Source organism: Dipodomys spectabilis, unplaced genomic scaffold, assembly GCF_019054845.1.
Source record: "Dipodomys spectabilis isolate Male_0828 unplaced genomic scaffold, ASM1905484v1 ptg000340l, whole genome shotgun sequence".
In the NCBI taxonomy this organism is placed as follows: Eukaryota; Metazoa; Chordata; class Mammalia; order Rodentia; family Heteromyidae; genus Dipodomys; species Dipodomys spectabilis.
This window is the reverse complement of record NW_024871017.1, coordinates 1,170,085-1,185,597: the sequence shown is the minus strand read 5'-3', so window position 1 is coordinate 1,185,597 and position 15,513 is coordinate 1,170,085. Positions and strand designations below refer to the sequence as shown.

At 66.5% G+C, this 15,513-nt stretch overlaps 1 protein-coding gene across 1 annotated transcript; it reads left to right on the top strand.

Moving 5' to 3' along the window:
* Window positions 1-6,089: 6,089 nt before the first annotated feature.
* Siah2 (siah E3 ubiquitin protein ligase 2) lies at window positions 6,090-14,786 on the top strand. The gene is made up of 2 exons (XM_042665661.1): window positions 6,090-6,422; window positions 14,185-14,786. Exons 1-2 carry the CDS (start codon window positions 6,090-6,092, stop codon window positions 14,740-14,742), a joined length of 891 nt encoding a protein of 296 aa, XP_042521595.1. The 3' UTR covers window positions 14,743-14,786.
* The last annotated feature ends 727 nt before the right edge of the window (window positions 14,787-15,513 follow it).

The window sequence follows — 15,513 nt, the reverse complement described above, 5'->3', positions numbered from 1 at the left end:
GCGGCGCTGTGGTAGACTCCAGTCCACCGTGACCCGGCCCTCAGGAGAGAGGGGTCTGTGGAAGACCATGCCCGCCACAGGGCCACAGGGCACCACGCAGGGGCTGAAGCCACAGTAACTCCATCTCAGCCCTGTGTCTCTGCCATCTAGAACTGAGAGACAACCGTTTAAGACACTCATCTGTGCCTTCCGGGGGAGGCGGCCATCCCGGGGCTTGGACGCGGAACCAGGCGCTGTCCCTGGACCTTTGTGCACTCTACCATGTGACCCACAGCTCCAGGCCAGCTTTTCTGGTGACTAACCGAAGGTGTACAGTGTCTCGGCACTTCCCTGCCCAGGCTGGCTGCAAACCACCATCCTAAGACCTCAGCCCACCAGCGCCCGGCTTACGGCTTTTGCTTATTTGTTTCGCAACACACCCAGCAAACAAAATAACCGAGAGGGATCAGGTCCGTTCATACAAAGGCCCCGCCGTTCTTTGCACTGTGTTCACGGTCCACAAAGGTCACACATAGCTCCTACCCACAGAAGGGCCAGCCGCACAGCTACAAGCATCTGACTACCCCAAGTGACGCTTGAAGCTGGGCACAGCGGTGCTGGGATCGAGCATTCCAGGCAGCGTGGACTCGTGGTGAGATCCCGACCCCTCAAAACACGAAACACAGACAAGGCGTACCCGACTTTCAGACGCCCGCAGGTCTGCTGTGTTCCAGGCGTGGTGATGTAAGCGTACTTGGACGGCAGAGGACGGCTCTCCAGGCCCAGCCCAGCAGCAAACGGGGGTCTGGGCGAGAGCGGCAGCGCACTCGCCTGCCGAGCGTGAGGCCAGTTCCGTCTCAAGAGAGAAACACAAGGCCGAAACGCTGCCCACAGCTTGTGATGGAGGATGAGCTCCCGGTGTGCGCCGCCGCAGCTGTGCTGGCCAAGGTCTGGCACAGGGAGTCTCAGCAGTGGCCTGACTTCTACTCTTTCGTGGCAGAGCTGGGATTTGAACTCGGGGCCTTGTGCTAGGCATCCTACTGCTTGAGGCCTTTTTTGCTTTTGAGGGTCTTTCCAAGAACTGGGTGACGGCATCTTCCCCGGCGCTGGCATCTTCCTGGGCGCTGGCCCCACGCTGCCGGGCCGTGGCAGGGCAGGAGCAGCAGGAAGGGCTGTGGGAAGCCGGGGCTTGGGCAGGAGCAGCAGGCCGGGCTGGAGGGCAGGAGTCCCCGGGGACGGAGGGAGCGGAGAACCCTGGGAGCCAGGCGCGCACCTGTGCCCCGTGTGCGCCCACGCTGCCCGAATCTCCAGCACAGACACCTGGAGGGGGTGTAGCAATCACCTGCGAAGGCGGCTCAGTGTAGAGCACTGGCCTAGCACGCAGGAAGCCCTGGGTTCCATTCCTCAGCACCACAGACACAGAAAGAACAGGAAGTGGTGCTGTGGTTCAGGTGGTACAGCGCTAGCCTTGAGCTGAAGCAGCTCAGGGACAGCGACCAGGCCCTGAGTTCAAGCCCCAGGACTGACAGGAAGAGAAGAAAAGAAATCACCTGCTTTCCGGCGGGGAGGCAGATGCTCCCCTGACCACCACCGCCTCCTCAGCCTGCTGCTGGGCTATTGGTGGCAGAACTGGGCCGTGGGAGGCCCAGGTGGTGGCCACTCTCTGCCCCGCAGCGGTCTCCATCCTGGCTCGGGCTTGGGCCGGATGGCGGGAGCCCTGGGGAGCCCGAGCAGACCTGGGAGCGTGGGGCGGGGTGGGAGCTGGTCAGACAGGCCCTGGTCAGGACTTCCGGCGGGGCGGGCAGGGCAGAGCAGCCGGCGGTGCGGGCACAGGCTGCCCCTCCCACCCCCTCCCTGCAGCCAGGCGCTAAAGCTCTGAGCCTCCATTCATCTGTCCACACAACGTGCCCGGCTGCGTCCTACGGACTCGCGCTGGCGTTCGGTTTTACTTCTGGCCTTGAGTTGTGAGGGAGCCATCTTTTGGGTTGTCTGGCTGAGCAGCGTGCACTCCAGCCCGGCCCTGAGGCCCTGGACCCCATCCCTCCCTCCGGCCGGCAGCACGCGGCTACCTCTCCACCTGGAAAGGCCTGACGCCAGGTCAGCAGTGTGGCTCCTCCACTGGCCCGCGCCTGGCCACTGGCTGGTCACAGCCCCACACCCGGCCAAGCCCTACACCACCCTGGAGACGCAAGGACACACGGAAACCCAGGACAAATCCCCCGCATGAGAGGGAAGAGGAGAGCAAACTCCAGGAGCGTGGAGGGCCCCAAACACCGCTGGCCCTCCGCTCCCGGGCACCACCCGCTGCCTTCCGGACCTTTCTCTGCACTCAAAAGCGTGTGGAGGGACAACCACCGTGTGCGGCTCTCCCATGCGGAGGGACGGCCACTGTGTGTGGAGGGACGGCCACTGTGTGTGGATGGAGGCCGCCGTGTGTGTGTGGAGGGACGGCCGCCGTGTGTGTGTGGAGGGACGGCCGCCGTGTGTGTGTGTGTGGATGGACGGCCGCCGTGTGTGTGTGGAGGGACGGCCGCCGTGTGTGTGTGTGTGGAGGGACGGCCGCCGTGTGTGTGTGGAGGGACGGCCGCCGTGTGTGTGTGGAGGGACGGCCGCCGTGTGTGTGTGGAGGGATGGCCGCTGTGTGTGTATGGATGGACGGCCGCCGTGTGTGTGTGTGTGGATGGACGGCCGCCGTGTGTGTGTGTGTGGAGGGACGGCCGCCGTGTGTGGAGGGACGGCCGCCGTGTGTGTGTGTGTGGATGGACGGCCGCTGTGTGTGTGTGGAGGGACGGCCGCCGTGTGTGTGTGTGGAGGGACGGCCGCCGTGTGTGTGTGGAGGGACGGCCGCCGTGTGTGTGTGGAGGGACGGCCGCCGTGTGTGGAGGGACGGCCGCCGTGTGTGTGTGGAGGGACGGCCGCCGTGTGTGTGTGTGGATGGAGGCTGCCGTGTGTGTGTGTGGATGGACGGCCGCCGTGTGTGTGTGGATGGACGGCCGCCGTGTGTGTGTGGAGGGACGGCCGCCGTGTGTGTGTGGATGGACGGCCGCCGTGTGTGTGTGGAGGGATGGCCGCCGTGTGTGTGTGGATGGAGGCCGCCGTGTGTGTGTGGAGGGACGGCCGCCGTGTGTGTGTGGAGGGACGGCCGCCGTGTGTGTGTGGATGGAGGCCGCCGTGTGTGTGTGGATGGACGGCCGCCATGTGTGTGTGGATGGACGGCCGCCGTGTGTGTGTGGATGGAGGCCGCCGTGTGTGTGTGGAGGGACGGCCGCCGTGTGTGGAGGGACGGCCGCCGTGTGTGTGTGGATGGAGGCCGCCGTGTGTGTGTGGATGGACGGCCGCCATGTGTGTGTGGATGGACGGCCGCCGTGTGTGTGTGGATGGAGGCCGCCGTGTGTGTGTGGAGGGACGGCCGCCGTGTGTGTGTGGATGGACGGCCGCCGTGTGTGTGTGGATGGACGGCCGCCGTGTGTGTGTGGATGGAGGCCGCCGTGTGTGTGTGTGTGGAGGGACGGCCGCCGTGTGTGTGTGTGGAGGGACGGCCGCCGTGTGTGGAGGGACGGCCGCCGTGTGTGTGTGTGGATGGACGGCCGCCGTGTGTGGAGGGACGGCCGCCGTGTGTGTGTGGAGGGATGGCCGCTGTGTGTGTATGGATGGACGGCCGCCGTGTGTGTGTGTGTGGAGGGACGGCCGCCGTGTGTGGAGGGACGGCCGCCGTGTGTGTGTGGAGGGACGGCCGCCGTGTGTGTGTGTGGATGGACGGCCGCCGTGTGTGTGTGTGGATGGAGGCCGCCGTGTGTGTGTGGAGGGATGGCCACCGTGTGTGGAGGGACGGCCGCCGTGTGTGTGTGGAGGGACGGCCGCCGTGTGTGTGTGGAGGGACGGCCGCCGTGTGTGTGTGGAGGGACGGCCGCCGTGTGTGTGTGGAGGGACGGCCGCCGTGTGTGTGTGGATGGACGGCCGCCGTGTGTGTGTGGAGGGACGGCCGCCGTGTGTGTGTGTGTGGATGGACGGCCGCCGTGTGTGTGTGGAGGGACGGCCGCCGTGTGTGTGTGGAGGGACAGCCGCCGTGTGTGGAGGGACGGCCGCCGTGTGTGTGTGTGTGGAGGGATGGCCGCCGTGTGTGTGTGGATGGAGGCCGCCGTGTGTGTGTGGATGGAGGCCGCCGTGTGTGTGTGTGGATGGAGGCCGCCGTGTGTGTGGATGGAGGCCGCCGTGTGTGTGGATGGACGCCGCCGTGTGTGTGGATGGAGGCCGCCGTGTGTGTGTGTGGATGGAGGCCGCCGTGTGTGTGTGTGGATGGAGGCCGCCGTGTGTGTGTGTGGATGGAGGCCGCCGTGTGTGTGTGGATGGAGGCCGCCGTGTGTGTGGATGGAGGCCGCCGTGTGTGTGGATGGAGGCCGCTGCGGGCGGCTCTCGGGGCCGGGCTGGGTCTGGCGCTGCTTCTGGCGCTTTTCTGGCCTCACACTCTGCCTTGGGGGGCTGTTCCCAGCTTTGGGGGCTGCGGCTGCTGCGCTGGGGCTGTCCCCACCGGTCACATGACCGCTCAGAATTCCGGTGGACGCAGGGTTGAGGCTCGAACCCGGCCCGTGCAGTCCCATCGGTGCTTTGTATCTGCGTCCAGCGCGGGGACCCCGAGCCCTCCCCGGACCCCGCACCCCGCGCCCCTCCCCGGACCCCGCACCCCGCGCCCCTCCCCGGACCCCGCAACCTGCGCCCCTCCCCGGACCCCGCACCCCGCGCCCTCCCCGGACCCCGCACCCCTCCCCAGACCCCGCACCCCGCGCCCCTCCCTGCACCATGCACCCTGCGCCCCTCCCCGGACCCCGCACCCCGCGCCTTTCCCGGACCCCGCACCCCGCGCCCCTCCCCAGACCCCGCACCCCGCGCCCCTCCCTGCACCATGCACCCCGCGCCCCTCCCCAGATCCCGCACCCCGCGCCCCTCCCCGGACCCCGCACCCCGCGCCCCTCCCCAGACCCCGCACCCCGCGCCCCTCCCCAGACCCCGCACCCCGCGCCCCTCCCTGCACCATGCACCCCGCGCCCCTCCCTGCACCATGCACCCCGCGCCCCTCCCTGCACCATGCACCCCGCGCCCCTCCCCGGACCCCGCACCCTGAGCCCCTCCCCGGACCCCGCACCCCGCGCCCCTCCCCAGACCCCGCACCCCGCGCCCCTCCCCAGACCCCGCACCCCGCGCCCTTCCCGGACCCCGCACCCCTCTCCGGGACCCCGCACCCCTCCCCGGGACCCCGCGCCCCTCCCTGGGACCCCGCGCCCCTCCCCGGACCCCGCGCCCCTCCCCGGATCCCGCACCCCGCGCCCTTCCCGGACCCCGCACCCCTCCCCGGGACCCCGCACCCCTCCCCGGGACCCCGCGCCCCTCCCAGGGACCCCGCGCCCCTCCCCGGGACCCCGCGCCCCTCCCAGGGACCCCGCGCCCCTCCCCGGGACCCCGCGCCCCTCCCAGGGACCCCGCGCCCCTCCCCGGGACCCCGCGCCCCTCCCCGGGACCCCGCACCCCTCCCCGGGACCCCGCGCCCCTCCCAGGGACCCCGCGCCCCTCCCCGGGACCCCGCGCCCCTCCCAGGGACCCCGCGCCCCTCCCCGGGACCCCGCGCCCCTCCCAGGGACCCCGCGCCCCTCCCCGGGACCCCGCGCCCCTCCCCGGACCCCGCACCCCGCGCCCTTCCCGGACCCCGCACCCCTCCCCGGGACCCCGCACCCCTCCCCGGGACCCCGCGCCCCTCCCCGGGACCCCGCGCCCCTCCCCGGGACCCCGCGCCCCTCCCCGGGACCCCGCGCCCCTCCCAGGGATCCCGCACCGGCGCGGGGCGGGGCCGGGCGGGGCGGGCGCTGGCTGCGTCCCCCGGGCCGCACACACGTGTCCGGGCGTCACGTCCGCGCGCGCCCGCGGGGCTGCGTCAGCCGAGGCCGCCGCCGCCGGTGCGGGGCCGAGCGGAGCGGGGTCGGCGGGGAGGGCGCGCGGGGTCGGGGCGGAGCCGGAGCCGGAGCCCGATCGCCCCGCGCCCCGCGCCCGGCCCCGCGCCCGCGGTGACCCCGGCGGGTCGGCGGACGCCCCGCGCGGGCCCATGGTGCGCCCGGCCCGCCATGAGCCGCCCGCCCTCGGCCGGCCCCGGCGCTAGCAAGCCCGGCCCCAAGCCGCCGCCGCCGCCCGCCGCGCCCGCGCCCGGCCCCGCCGCGCCCCCCGCCGGCCCCGGCCCCGCGGCCGCCCCGCTGCCCGAGCTGACGTCGCTGTTCGAGTGCCCGGTGTGCCTGGACTTCGTGCTGCCGCCCATCCTGCAGTGCCAGGCCGGACACCTGGCGTGCAACCCATGCCGCCGCGGGCTGCGCTGCTGCCCGACCTGCCGCGGCGCCCTGACGCCCAGCATCCGCAACCTGGCCATGGAGAAGGTGGCGGCGGCCGTGCGCTTCCCGTGCAAGGTGAGGGCGCGGGGCGCGGGGCAGGGCGCGCGGGGCAGAGGACAGCGGGCAGCGGGCGCGGGGCAGGGGGCGCGGGGCAGAGGACAGCGGGCAGCGGGCGCGGGGCAGGGGGCGCGGGGCAGAGGACAGCGGGCGCGGGGCAGAGGACAGGGGGCGCGGGGCGCGGGGCAGGGCGCGCGGGGCAGAGGACAGCGGGCAGCGGGCGCGGGGCAGAGGACAGGGGGCGCGGGGCAGAGGACAGGGGGCGCGGGGCAGCGGGCGCGGGGCGCGGGGCAGGGCGCGCGGGGCAGAGGACAGGGGGCAGCGGGCGCGGGGCAGAGGACAGGGGGCGCGGGGCAGCGGGCGCGGGGCAGAGGACAGGGGGCGCGGGGCAGCGGGCGCGGGGCAGAGGACAGGGGGCGCGGGGCAGGGGCCCCGAGCTCGGGCGGGCAAGGGACGCAGCCCCACGACCCGAGATCCCCGGACCCTGGGACCCTGGCCCCCGCCGCTCCCTGTCCGTCCTGCGGGCCGGGGACCCCAGACCGCACGCGTGGAGGCGCTGGGGGGCGGCCAGCGCAGCTGCCCGGGGCCGGGCTCCCCGCACCGCCCCGCGCATGGTGAAGGCAGGCGGGACGCGCGATGGGTTTGGTTTAAAACGTTTCCTATGGCAAGAAAGATCGGGTGGAACGCCCGCGCCCTGCACCCGGGCCCGCGCCCCCTGCCCCGCATCCCGCACCCGGGCCCGCGCCCCCTGCCCCGCGCCCCGCGCCCCCTGCCCCGCGCCCCGCACCTGCACCGGCTGCAGCTGCTCCTCCACACTGACGCCGCCCGCCCCTCCTGCGCGTGTGTGCGGGAATGCGCGCGTGGCACCGCATGGTGAGGCCTCGTGTAACCCACGCGCGCACCCCCCCCCCCCAGCCTCCGGCAGCCCGGCCCGGCCTCACCCTGCGCCGGCCGCAGAGGTCCTGGGACTGCGCCCGGACAGGGAAGCTGCGTGGTCAGGCTCGCGCCCGGGTCCTCTCATCGCTCTGTGTTCATTGTTGAGGTCACCTGGGCGCAGCCCCCGGGGCGCGGCAGTTCTCAATCGGGGAACTCAGGCCTGAGTGGATCACAAGCCCTGAACGCGGCCTTGGGTCCGGCCATGAGCCACACTGACCTCCCACGGCTGTGGGAAGGAGACGGGCGGGCGGGGTCTGAGGCCAGCCAGCGCAAATGTAACTAAAGCCCAAAAACGCAGGCCCAGCTCATGTGCCTGCCCACCTAGCAGCCCTGAGTTCAAAGCCCTGCACCACCAAACAAGCGCCAAGGTTTGAAGGAAGGTTGGGCTGGAGGCATTTTAGGGAAACCTGGCGAGCTGCGGCCGCTCCCCAGACGCCCCCAGGCCCCCAGTTCCTCAGGACAGGGAGGGAGCGCGCCCGGAGACCAGAGCACAGCTGGTGACAGCTGGCCTCCCGCGGGGTCCAGCACCTTGGGGAGAAACCGCATCTTGTGGTTCTCAGGAGAACCCGCGACGTGGAGCCCGTGTGTGGCAGGGTCTTAGGAGAAAGGGAAGGAGCGGCGATGTGTGTGCCAGCCGGACTTGGGCTTCCGGGGTCTGTGCGGCCCCACGCAGCCCTGCCAGGCCCGGAAGCCTTCGTGGAATCTCCACGCACAAGTCTCTGTAAGAACACAGCTGGGCAAAGCTCACCCTTTACAAACTGGAATGGAGAACTGTGCAGCCCAGAACAGGATGGAAGCCACCAGGTCTGTGCGTGTGCCAGAGCCGGTGTGGGCCTGGGCCTGTGCGTGTGCCAGAGCCAGTGTGGGCCTGTGCGTGTGCCAGAGCCAGTGTGGGCCTGTGCGTGTGCCAGAGCCAGTGTGGGCCTGTGCGTGTGCCAGAGCCGGTGTGGGCCTGTGCGTGTGCCAGAGCCGGTGTGGGCCTGTGCGTGTGCCAGAGCCGGTGTGGGCCTGGGCCTGTGCGTGTGCCAGAGCCAGTGTGGGCCTGTGCGTGTGCCAGAGCCGGTGTGGGCCTGTGCATGTGCCAGAGCCGGTGTGGGCCTAGGCGTATGCCAGAGCCGGTGTGGGCCTAGGCCTGTGCGTGTGCCAGAGCCGGTGTGGGCCTGGGCCTGTGCGTGTGCCCGAGCCGGTGTGGGCCTAGGCGTATGCCAGAGCCGGTGTGGGCCTAGGCCTGTGCGTGTGCCAGAGCCGGTGTGGGCCTGGGTCTGTGCGTGTGCCAGAGCCCGTCTGTGCCTGTGCGTGTGCAGGTGGTTTAGAGCTGGTGTGCACTCCCCTCCGGCCGTCACCCACACTGCTGGTGGGACTGCTCGGCGCATGTGTTTACCAACGGGGATAAGACCCTGGCACGCGGTGGGGCTGGGAGGTGGGTGTACCCGCGGGCAGCGCAGCGCGAGGCTCAGGGAGGCCCTGGGGACCCTCTCCGCCCAGCTCCCACCTGGTCTCGGGATCTCTTTAGGAGCAGCTCCTGTGAATTCACCGGTACCAGCGTCCGGGCCTCAAGAGCTTGGCCCCCGGTCCCCGGGAGGGGACATGGTGCGGGGGGAGGCCGTGGAGACGGTGCTGTGTGCTTGTTAGTGGAACTTTGTCTCGGAGGAGGACGCTCAGGCCTGTGGAGGGGTCGGCGTGGCCGCGTGAGCCGGCAGTCCGGCCGGTCTGCGAACCTGTGTCCCCCGGACACGCAACCCTGGCTCCTACTTGGGGCTCCAGGTTGTGACTCGGGGTTGGTTCATCAGGGACGCCTTTGAGCCGACCCATGGAGGAGTCGCGCCTCGGCCAGCCCAGAGGCTGCCAGAGGGCCCCCTGTGCGGGCACCGGCTTCTGTAAGTCCACAGCAGTGTGCCCAGCTTTGGCCCAGGCCTCCTTTTCAGGGATCTAGACCGGGGTTCGGCTCTCCTCCATGGGGCATTCATAGTTCATCCTGTGGCCACAAACGCATCCAGTCCCCGATGCCCCCTCCTCGGGGGCAGGACGGCGTGCACGGCGTCCAGGACCCATCCGCTGCCAACAGCAGAAGATTGATGTCTGAGACTGGATCAGATTCTACATTAGAAGTCTCCTACAGCCCGAGTACACCGAAGGACATTAACACGCCATGCAAAGCAGACTTGGGCCTCTGACAAATTTGGGAGACATAGCATTTCTGTAGTCCAAGCACTTGTGAGACTGAATCTGGAAGATTGTGAGCTCAAGGCTAGCCTAGCCTTATAGCTTGTAGTGAGACCCTGTCTCACAACCAACAATGCAGAACCAGCGTAAATAAGGCCCCTCCACATCCTGAGGCTAGTTCAAGCAAAAGCACAAGACCCTATCAAAAAACAAGCAAAAACTAAAAGCTGGACGCCAGAAGCTCACGCCTGTCATCCCAGCTACTCGGGAGGCTGAGGTCTAAGGATCCCGGTTCAAAACCAGCCTGGACAGGAATGTCTGGGAGACTGATCTCCAATGAACCACCAGAAACCAGAGGTAGTGCTGCTGTTCAAAGGGGTAGAGCGCTCGCCTTCAGCAGAAGAGCTCAGGAACAGCACCGAGGCCCTGCGTTCAAGCCCCACAACTGGCAAAAAAGAAAGAAAAAGAGAGAGAGACAGACAGACACAGACAAACTAAAGCAACTAAAAAGGGGAGGGGGGCCTCTGGGCATAGCCCCAGTTCCAGTGCTAGAACTCCTGGCAGTAGTCCCTGAGTCAGAGGACGTACCCCCAGACTACCACACAAAAGAGAGGCCTGAGCACTGTGGGGGGGGGGGTGCCGGAAGCAGGGGAGCCTGGGAGAAGGGCAGGGGGGGAGGGGGCACCTGGGCCCCAGCTGACTTTGAGGCGCCTTTGTTTGCTGGAATATCCTCTAAGGAGACCTCACAGAACCGGTTCCCCCAGCCCCCGCTGACCACACGCTCTGGAATCGCGGTGTGGCTCAAATGGTAGCAAGCCTCCCCGGCCGGCTTGACACAACTTCGTGTAAAGTCCCTAAGATGAAAGTAAACCCCCCAACAGCGCACGCTGCACGTGGGGCCCCTCATACCCCGTCAGGCGAAAAGGGTGGACCTTTAAACCAGGGCTCCGGTTGGAGTGCTCCCCCAGAGGAGAGCCACAGTATTTCAGAGCCTCCGTCTGACAGCTCTGGAGCTGAGTGACGAAGGGGCTTCGTGGCTGACCTGAAGGGCAGTGGGCACACAATGCCACCAACCGCCCGAGGTGACTGGCCGGCTCACAGGCAGAGAGGCAGATGGCCGGAGCATGGCTGACGGCAGCCCATGGCTGACACACACCACCACCGCCTGGCACTTACACACACCACCACCACCGCCTGGCACACACACACACACACACACACCACCGCCTGGCACTTACACACACCACCACCACCGCCTGGCACTTACACACACACACACACCACCACCACCGCCTGGCACTTACCGCCTGGCACTTACACACACACACACCACCACCACCTGACACACACACACACCACCACCGCCTGGCACTTACCGCCTGGCACTTACACACACACACACCACCACCACCTGACACACACACACACCACCACCGCCTGGCACTTACCGCCTGGCACTTACACACACACCACCGCCGCCTGGCACTTACACACACACACACCACCATCGCCTGGCACTTACACACACACCACCACCGCCTGGCACTTACCGCCTGGCACTTACACACACACACACCACCACCACCTGACACACACACACACCACCACCGCCTGGCACTTACCGCCTGGCACTTACACACACACACACACCACCGCCTGGCACTTACACACACACACACACCACCGCTCCGTGCTTCACAGACGTGAAGTAGGTGAGGTGCATGTATCAAAAATGATCCACAGAAAACGCAGTATCCGAAATCTAAAAAACAACAACAACCCCACATTGGATTGGAAACCTCTTTGCACAACTACTTTAATAAAATAAAAAAATTTTCTTATACGATCTCAAGGTCTACGGAATGTTTTAACGTGAACTTCTGCGAGAGGCTTCGGATAAAGTAAAATTAGCACGGTGCATCTGCAGATACACCTCGTGTCTGTTTACCAGCAGATACGTGGTAGGCGAGAAGCAACAGCGATAACAAAAATAGAAGCCTACAGAGTGCTGTGAACAGCCTGTGGTCGCTCCATGACCTGGTGCTGCGTTAGCTGCTGGCTAGCTGCTGCACCAAGTGTAGCTCCGTTCCCTCCCATCTGCACAGACCTGCAGAGTCCTCATTGTCTGCCAGTCACACACACTACACCGTCAGGAATTCCTCCCCGCCGTCCGATGCGTGTGTCTGCGCCTCTCTGTATGGATCAGGCAGCACGCTGGAAGGGAGCCGGCCTTGCCGGCCTCGGCCGTGGGTGGTAATGGAGTCCAGGGTGGTGGGGGGGCAAAGGCAGGAGCGGTGGGTGAAGGGGCTGTGGGAAGGCCACGCCGGGACCACCGCACGGCCAGGGCCGGCCCTGGACGATCGGGAGACAGTGGTGACCAAAGGAGAAGCTACCGTGTCTTTCTTGGAAGATTATGTTGGTTTGCTGAAATGACTCCCAAGGAGGCCCTAGCCGAGAAAACGTCACCTTAGCTGTGGTTGTGTGTAGTTAGGAGTGTATTTTCTCCTGCTAGCAACACACTCATGATCGAGCTTAATTCCTGCGACGCACTCCTAAGCAACCTGCCCAGGGAGGATAATTCGTCGCCCTGTCCCTGAGTTCTCCCGTGCATTTTTATTCTGATGTGATTTCAAACTACACGGCGGTTAAAATAAGAGTGCAGCCGGACGCTGGTGGCTCACGCCTGTCATCCTAGCTACTCAGAGGCTGAGATCTGAGGATCACTGTTCAAAGCCAGCCTGGGCAGGAAAGTCCATGAGACTCTCCAGTAAACCACCAGAAAACCGGAAGTGGTGCTGTGGATCACGTGGTAGAGCGCCAGCCTTGAGCTGAAGAGCTGAGGGACAGCACCCAGGCCCAGAGTTCAAGCCACACGACTGACCGGGGAAAAAAAGTGCAAAAGAAGCCCCAGACAGAAGCCTTTATCCTGCACCTGGTTCTTCAGTCATGGGGAGTTTTAAATTGTTGAGTGTGAATTGCTGGCGTTGACCCCTGACCCCTGTCTCCTAAGAGCCAGAGATGGTCCATAATTGCCGTGCAGCCCTCGGACCAGGTCAGGGGGGTTGGCGCAGCTGTGAGTTCCCCAGACCAGGCTGTGCAGTGCGTGCAGCCTTGTGTGCATGTGTGCAGCTGGGCCGTGTGCATATTGTGTGTAACGCAGCCTTGTGTGCGTGCTGCGTGCATATTGTGTGTTATTTTTTTCAGCTATTTACTTTGGAGGGCAGCCGTGTGCTTTTGCTTGCTCTAGGTAAGGATCTTTCTTGGCGTTAATCCAAACGTTGGTGAGCATCCACACAACATAGCAACTGTGCTTTGTTTTTCTCGAGAAGTGCTCATTTGAGACCCGGGCTGGGGAGCCTGCTGGTAAAAGCCAGCCCTGGGGCAGGGCGGTGGCGCTGGTCCCAGGAGGTCCTGGCTCCTGGAGCTGGGGAGCCTCTTGGCTCAGGAAGTCCTGCCCGTCAGGTGGATGCTTGGATCCGTGGATCTGTTGACTGTCTGCGGTCCTGCAGCAGGCCTGGCGCAGACCAGCCCCGGCGCAGACCAGCCCTGGCCAAGGGCTCTCTGTTCAGATGGGAAAAAAATCGCGTGCATTTGTGTATGAGAGTCACAGCCGTGAGGGAGCCCCGAGTCGGGGACAGAGCGGGGCTGCGGCCGCTTCCCGCAGGACAGACACGGGACGGGTCACACGCACCTCCGGTGGCCGGGCTGTGTGAGGCCTGTGAGCTGTTGTGTCCGAACCCTGTGACGGCCAGAGTGAGGCTTCAGCACCTACTCCCCGCCTCTTACCACGCTTTCCCCGCCTCCTCTCTCGCTCTCTCCTCGCCTCCCATTCCCTGCGGAGTTTACTCATAGTGAATTCCCCAGCCGGGGGATGCTCCTCCACCCTCCAGGGGCCTCAGTGTAGCTGTGGATGGGCTTTTTGGGGTCACGTGGTGCCATTGAGAACCAGGTCCCTGAAGAATGCCTCCCGGCCTGTGCTTTCACATTTGGGGGGCAAGGGGAACCTCTGGGTATGCCAGCCAGATGCTGGGCACTGGCGTCTGAGGTGCTGGTGCTGGGTACTGAGGCATGTGCACCTGATACCCAGGTGCTGGTGCTGGGTCCTGCTGGGCAGGGCCCGGGGGCCGGATGCTGGTGAGGAGGCTCTGCTGGGCAGGCCCGGGGGCCGGGTGCTGGCGCTGGGTCCTGCTGGGCAGGGCCCGGGGGCCGGGTGCTGGCGCTGGGTCCTGCTGGGCCGGGCCCGGGGGCCGGATGCTGGTGAGGAGGCTCTGCTGCTTTGTCCTCTAAGGCATGGTGCCCCCAGCGCCGTCCCCCCCTTGCAGACCGCGGTGGACGTGAGCGCCGGCCCGCGCGTCTGTGTGCTCTGGTGCGGCCTCGGGCCGGGGCCGGAGGTGAAGACGGAATAAACTGTTTCCTTCTCTCAAAACACTGATCATGCGACTCCCAAGCCACTGTGTGCAGTCGTGGAGCAGCAGAGGGCAGCACGGGCCCGCGCGGCAGCCATGCCCCTCTGCCTGTGTCCCCGCAGCGCAGCGCTGGCTGACGCCGTGTCTCTGTGTCCCCGCAGCGCAGCGCTGGCTGACGCCGTGTCTCTGTGTCCCCGCAGCGCAGCGCTGGCTGACGCCGTGTCTCTGTGTCCCCGCAGCGCTGGCTGACGCTGTGTCTCTCTCTGTCCCTGCAGTACGCCACCACCGGCTGCTCTCTGACGCTGCACCACACGGAGAAGCCGGAGCACGAGGATGTGTGTGAGTTCCGGCCCTACGCCTGCCCCTGCCCCGGCGCCTCCTGCAAGTGGCAGGGGGCCCTGGAGACGGTCATGTCGCACCTGATGCTGGCGCACAAGAGCATCACCACGCTGCAGGGGGAGGACATCGTCTTCCTGGCCACGGACATCAACCTGCCGGGCGCCGTGGACTGGGTCATGATGCAGTCCTGCTTTGGCCACCACTTCATGCTGGTGCTGGAGAAGCAGGAGAAGTACGAGGGGCACCAGCAGTTCTTCGCCATCGTGCTGCTCATCGGCACGCGCAAGCAGGCCGAGAACTTCGCCTACCGGCTGGAGCTGAACGGGAACCGGCGGCGGCTGACCTGGGAGGCCACGCCGCGCTCCATCCACGACGGCGTGGCCGCCGCCATCCTCAACAGCGACTGCCTGGTCTTCGACACGGCCATCGCGCATCTGTTTGCGGACAACGGGAACCTGGGCATCAACGTGACCATCTCCACCTGCTGCCCCTGACGTGCCCGGCTCCTCCGTTTAATAAAAGGTTTTATAGAGGTTTACTCGGTATGTCTGCACACGTCCTCTCCCGGCATCCCCCGGCAGTTCGTGAGCGGGAGGACCGGGGTGGCAGGGGAGTGACCTGCTCTGTGACCCCAAATCCACCCTGGGGGTCACTTTATCACTGCCCGGCTGAGCCTCAGGCCGCTGTGCCCAGGGCTCCGTGTTGGCGCCCGGAGCCGGGTGGCCCCACCAGCCTGTCCCCCCGTGAGGAAGCTCAGGCCAGAGACCCTTCCGGCATTGCTTGCGTCCAGGCGGTGCCTCTCCCCCGGGGAGGACCACACGCAGAATCTTTTAGAGGACCTGAGTGAAAATGCAGATTTGGGCCGGGCACCGGTGGCTCAGGCCTGTCATCCTAGCTACTCAGGAGGCTGAGATCTGAGGATCGTGGTTCAAAGCCAGCCCAGGGCAGGAAGGCCTGTGAGATTCTATATCTCCAAGTAACCACAGAAAGCCAGACATGGAGGTGGTGGCTCCGGGATAGAGCGCCAGCCTTGAGCAACAAAACTCAGGGACAGCGCCCAGGCCCTGAGCTCAAGCCCCATGACCAGAAAGAAAGAAAAAGATTCAGGGGAGTCTGAATTCCAACAAGGTCATCAAGTGAGCCTTTCACACGGTTTGGGGGTGACCGGCTTGAATCGTGAGTTTGGACTCCGGGTGCCTTCAGGCTGCTCCGGCCTTGCCCTGCCTGTTCCATCCACCCTGGGCCAGAGCACGGAGCCCATGCCC

Bases quoted from the DNA above. Each gene is read 5' to 3' on its own strand.
- Siah2 (XM_042665661.1), top strand. From the start codon at position 6,090: ATGAGCCGCCCGCCCTCGGCCGGCCCCGGCGCTAGCAAGCCCGGCCCC. The intron at 6,423-14,184 runs GTGAGGGCGCGG...CTGTCCCTGCAG, and splicing joins CCGTGCGCTTCCCGTGCAAG to TACGCCACCACCGGCTGCTC.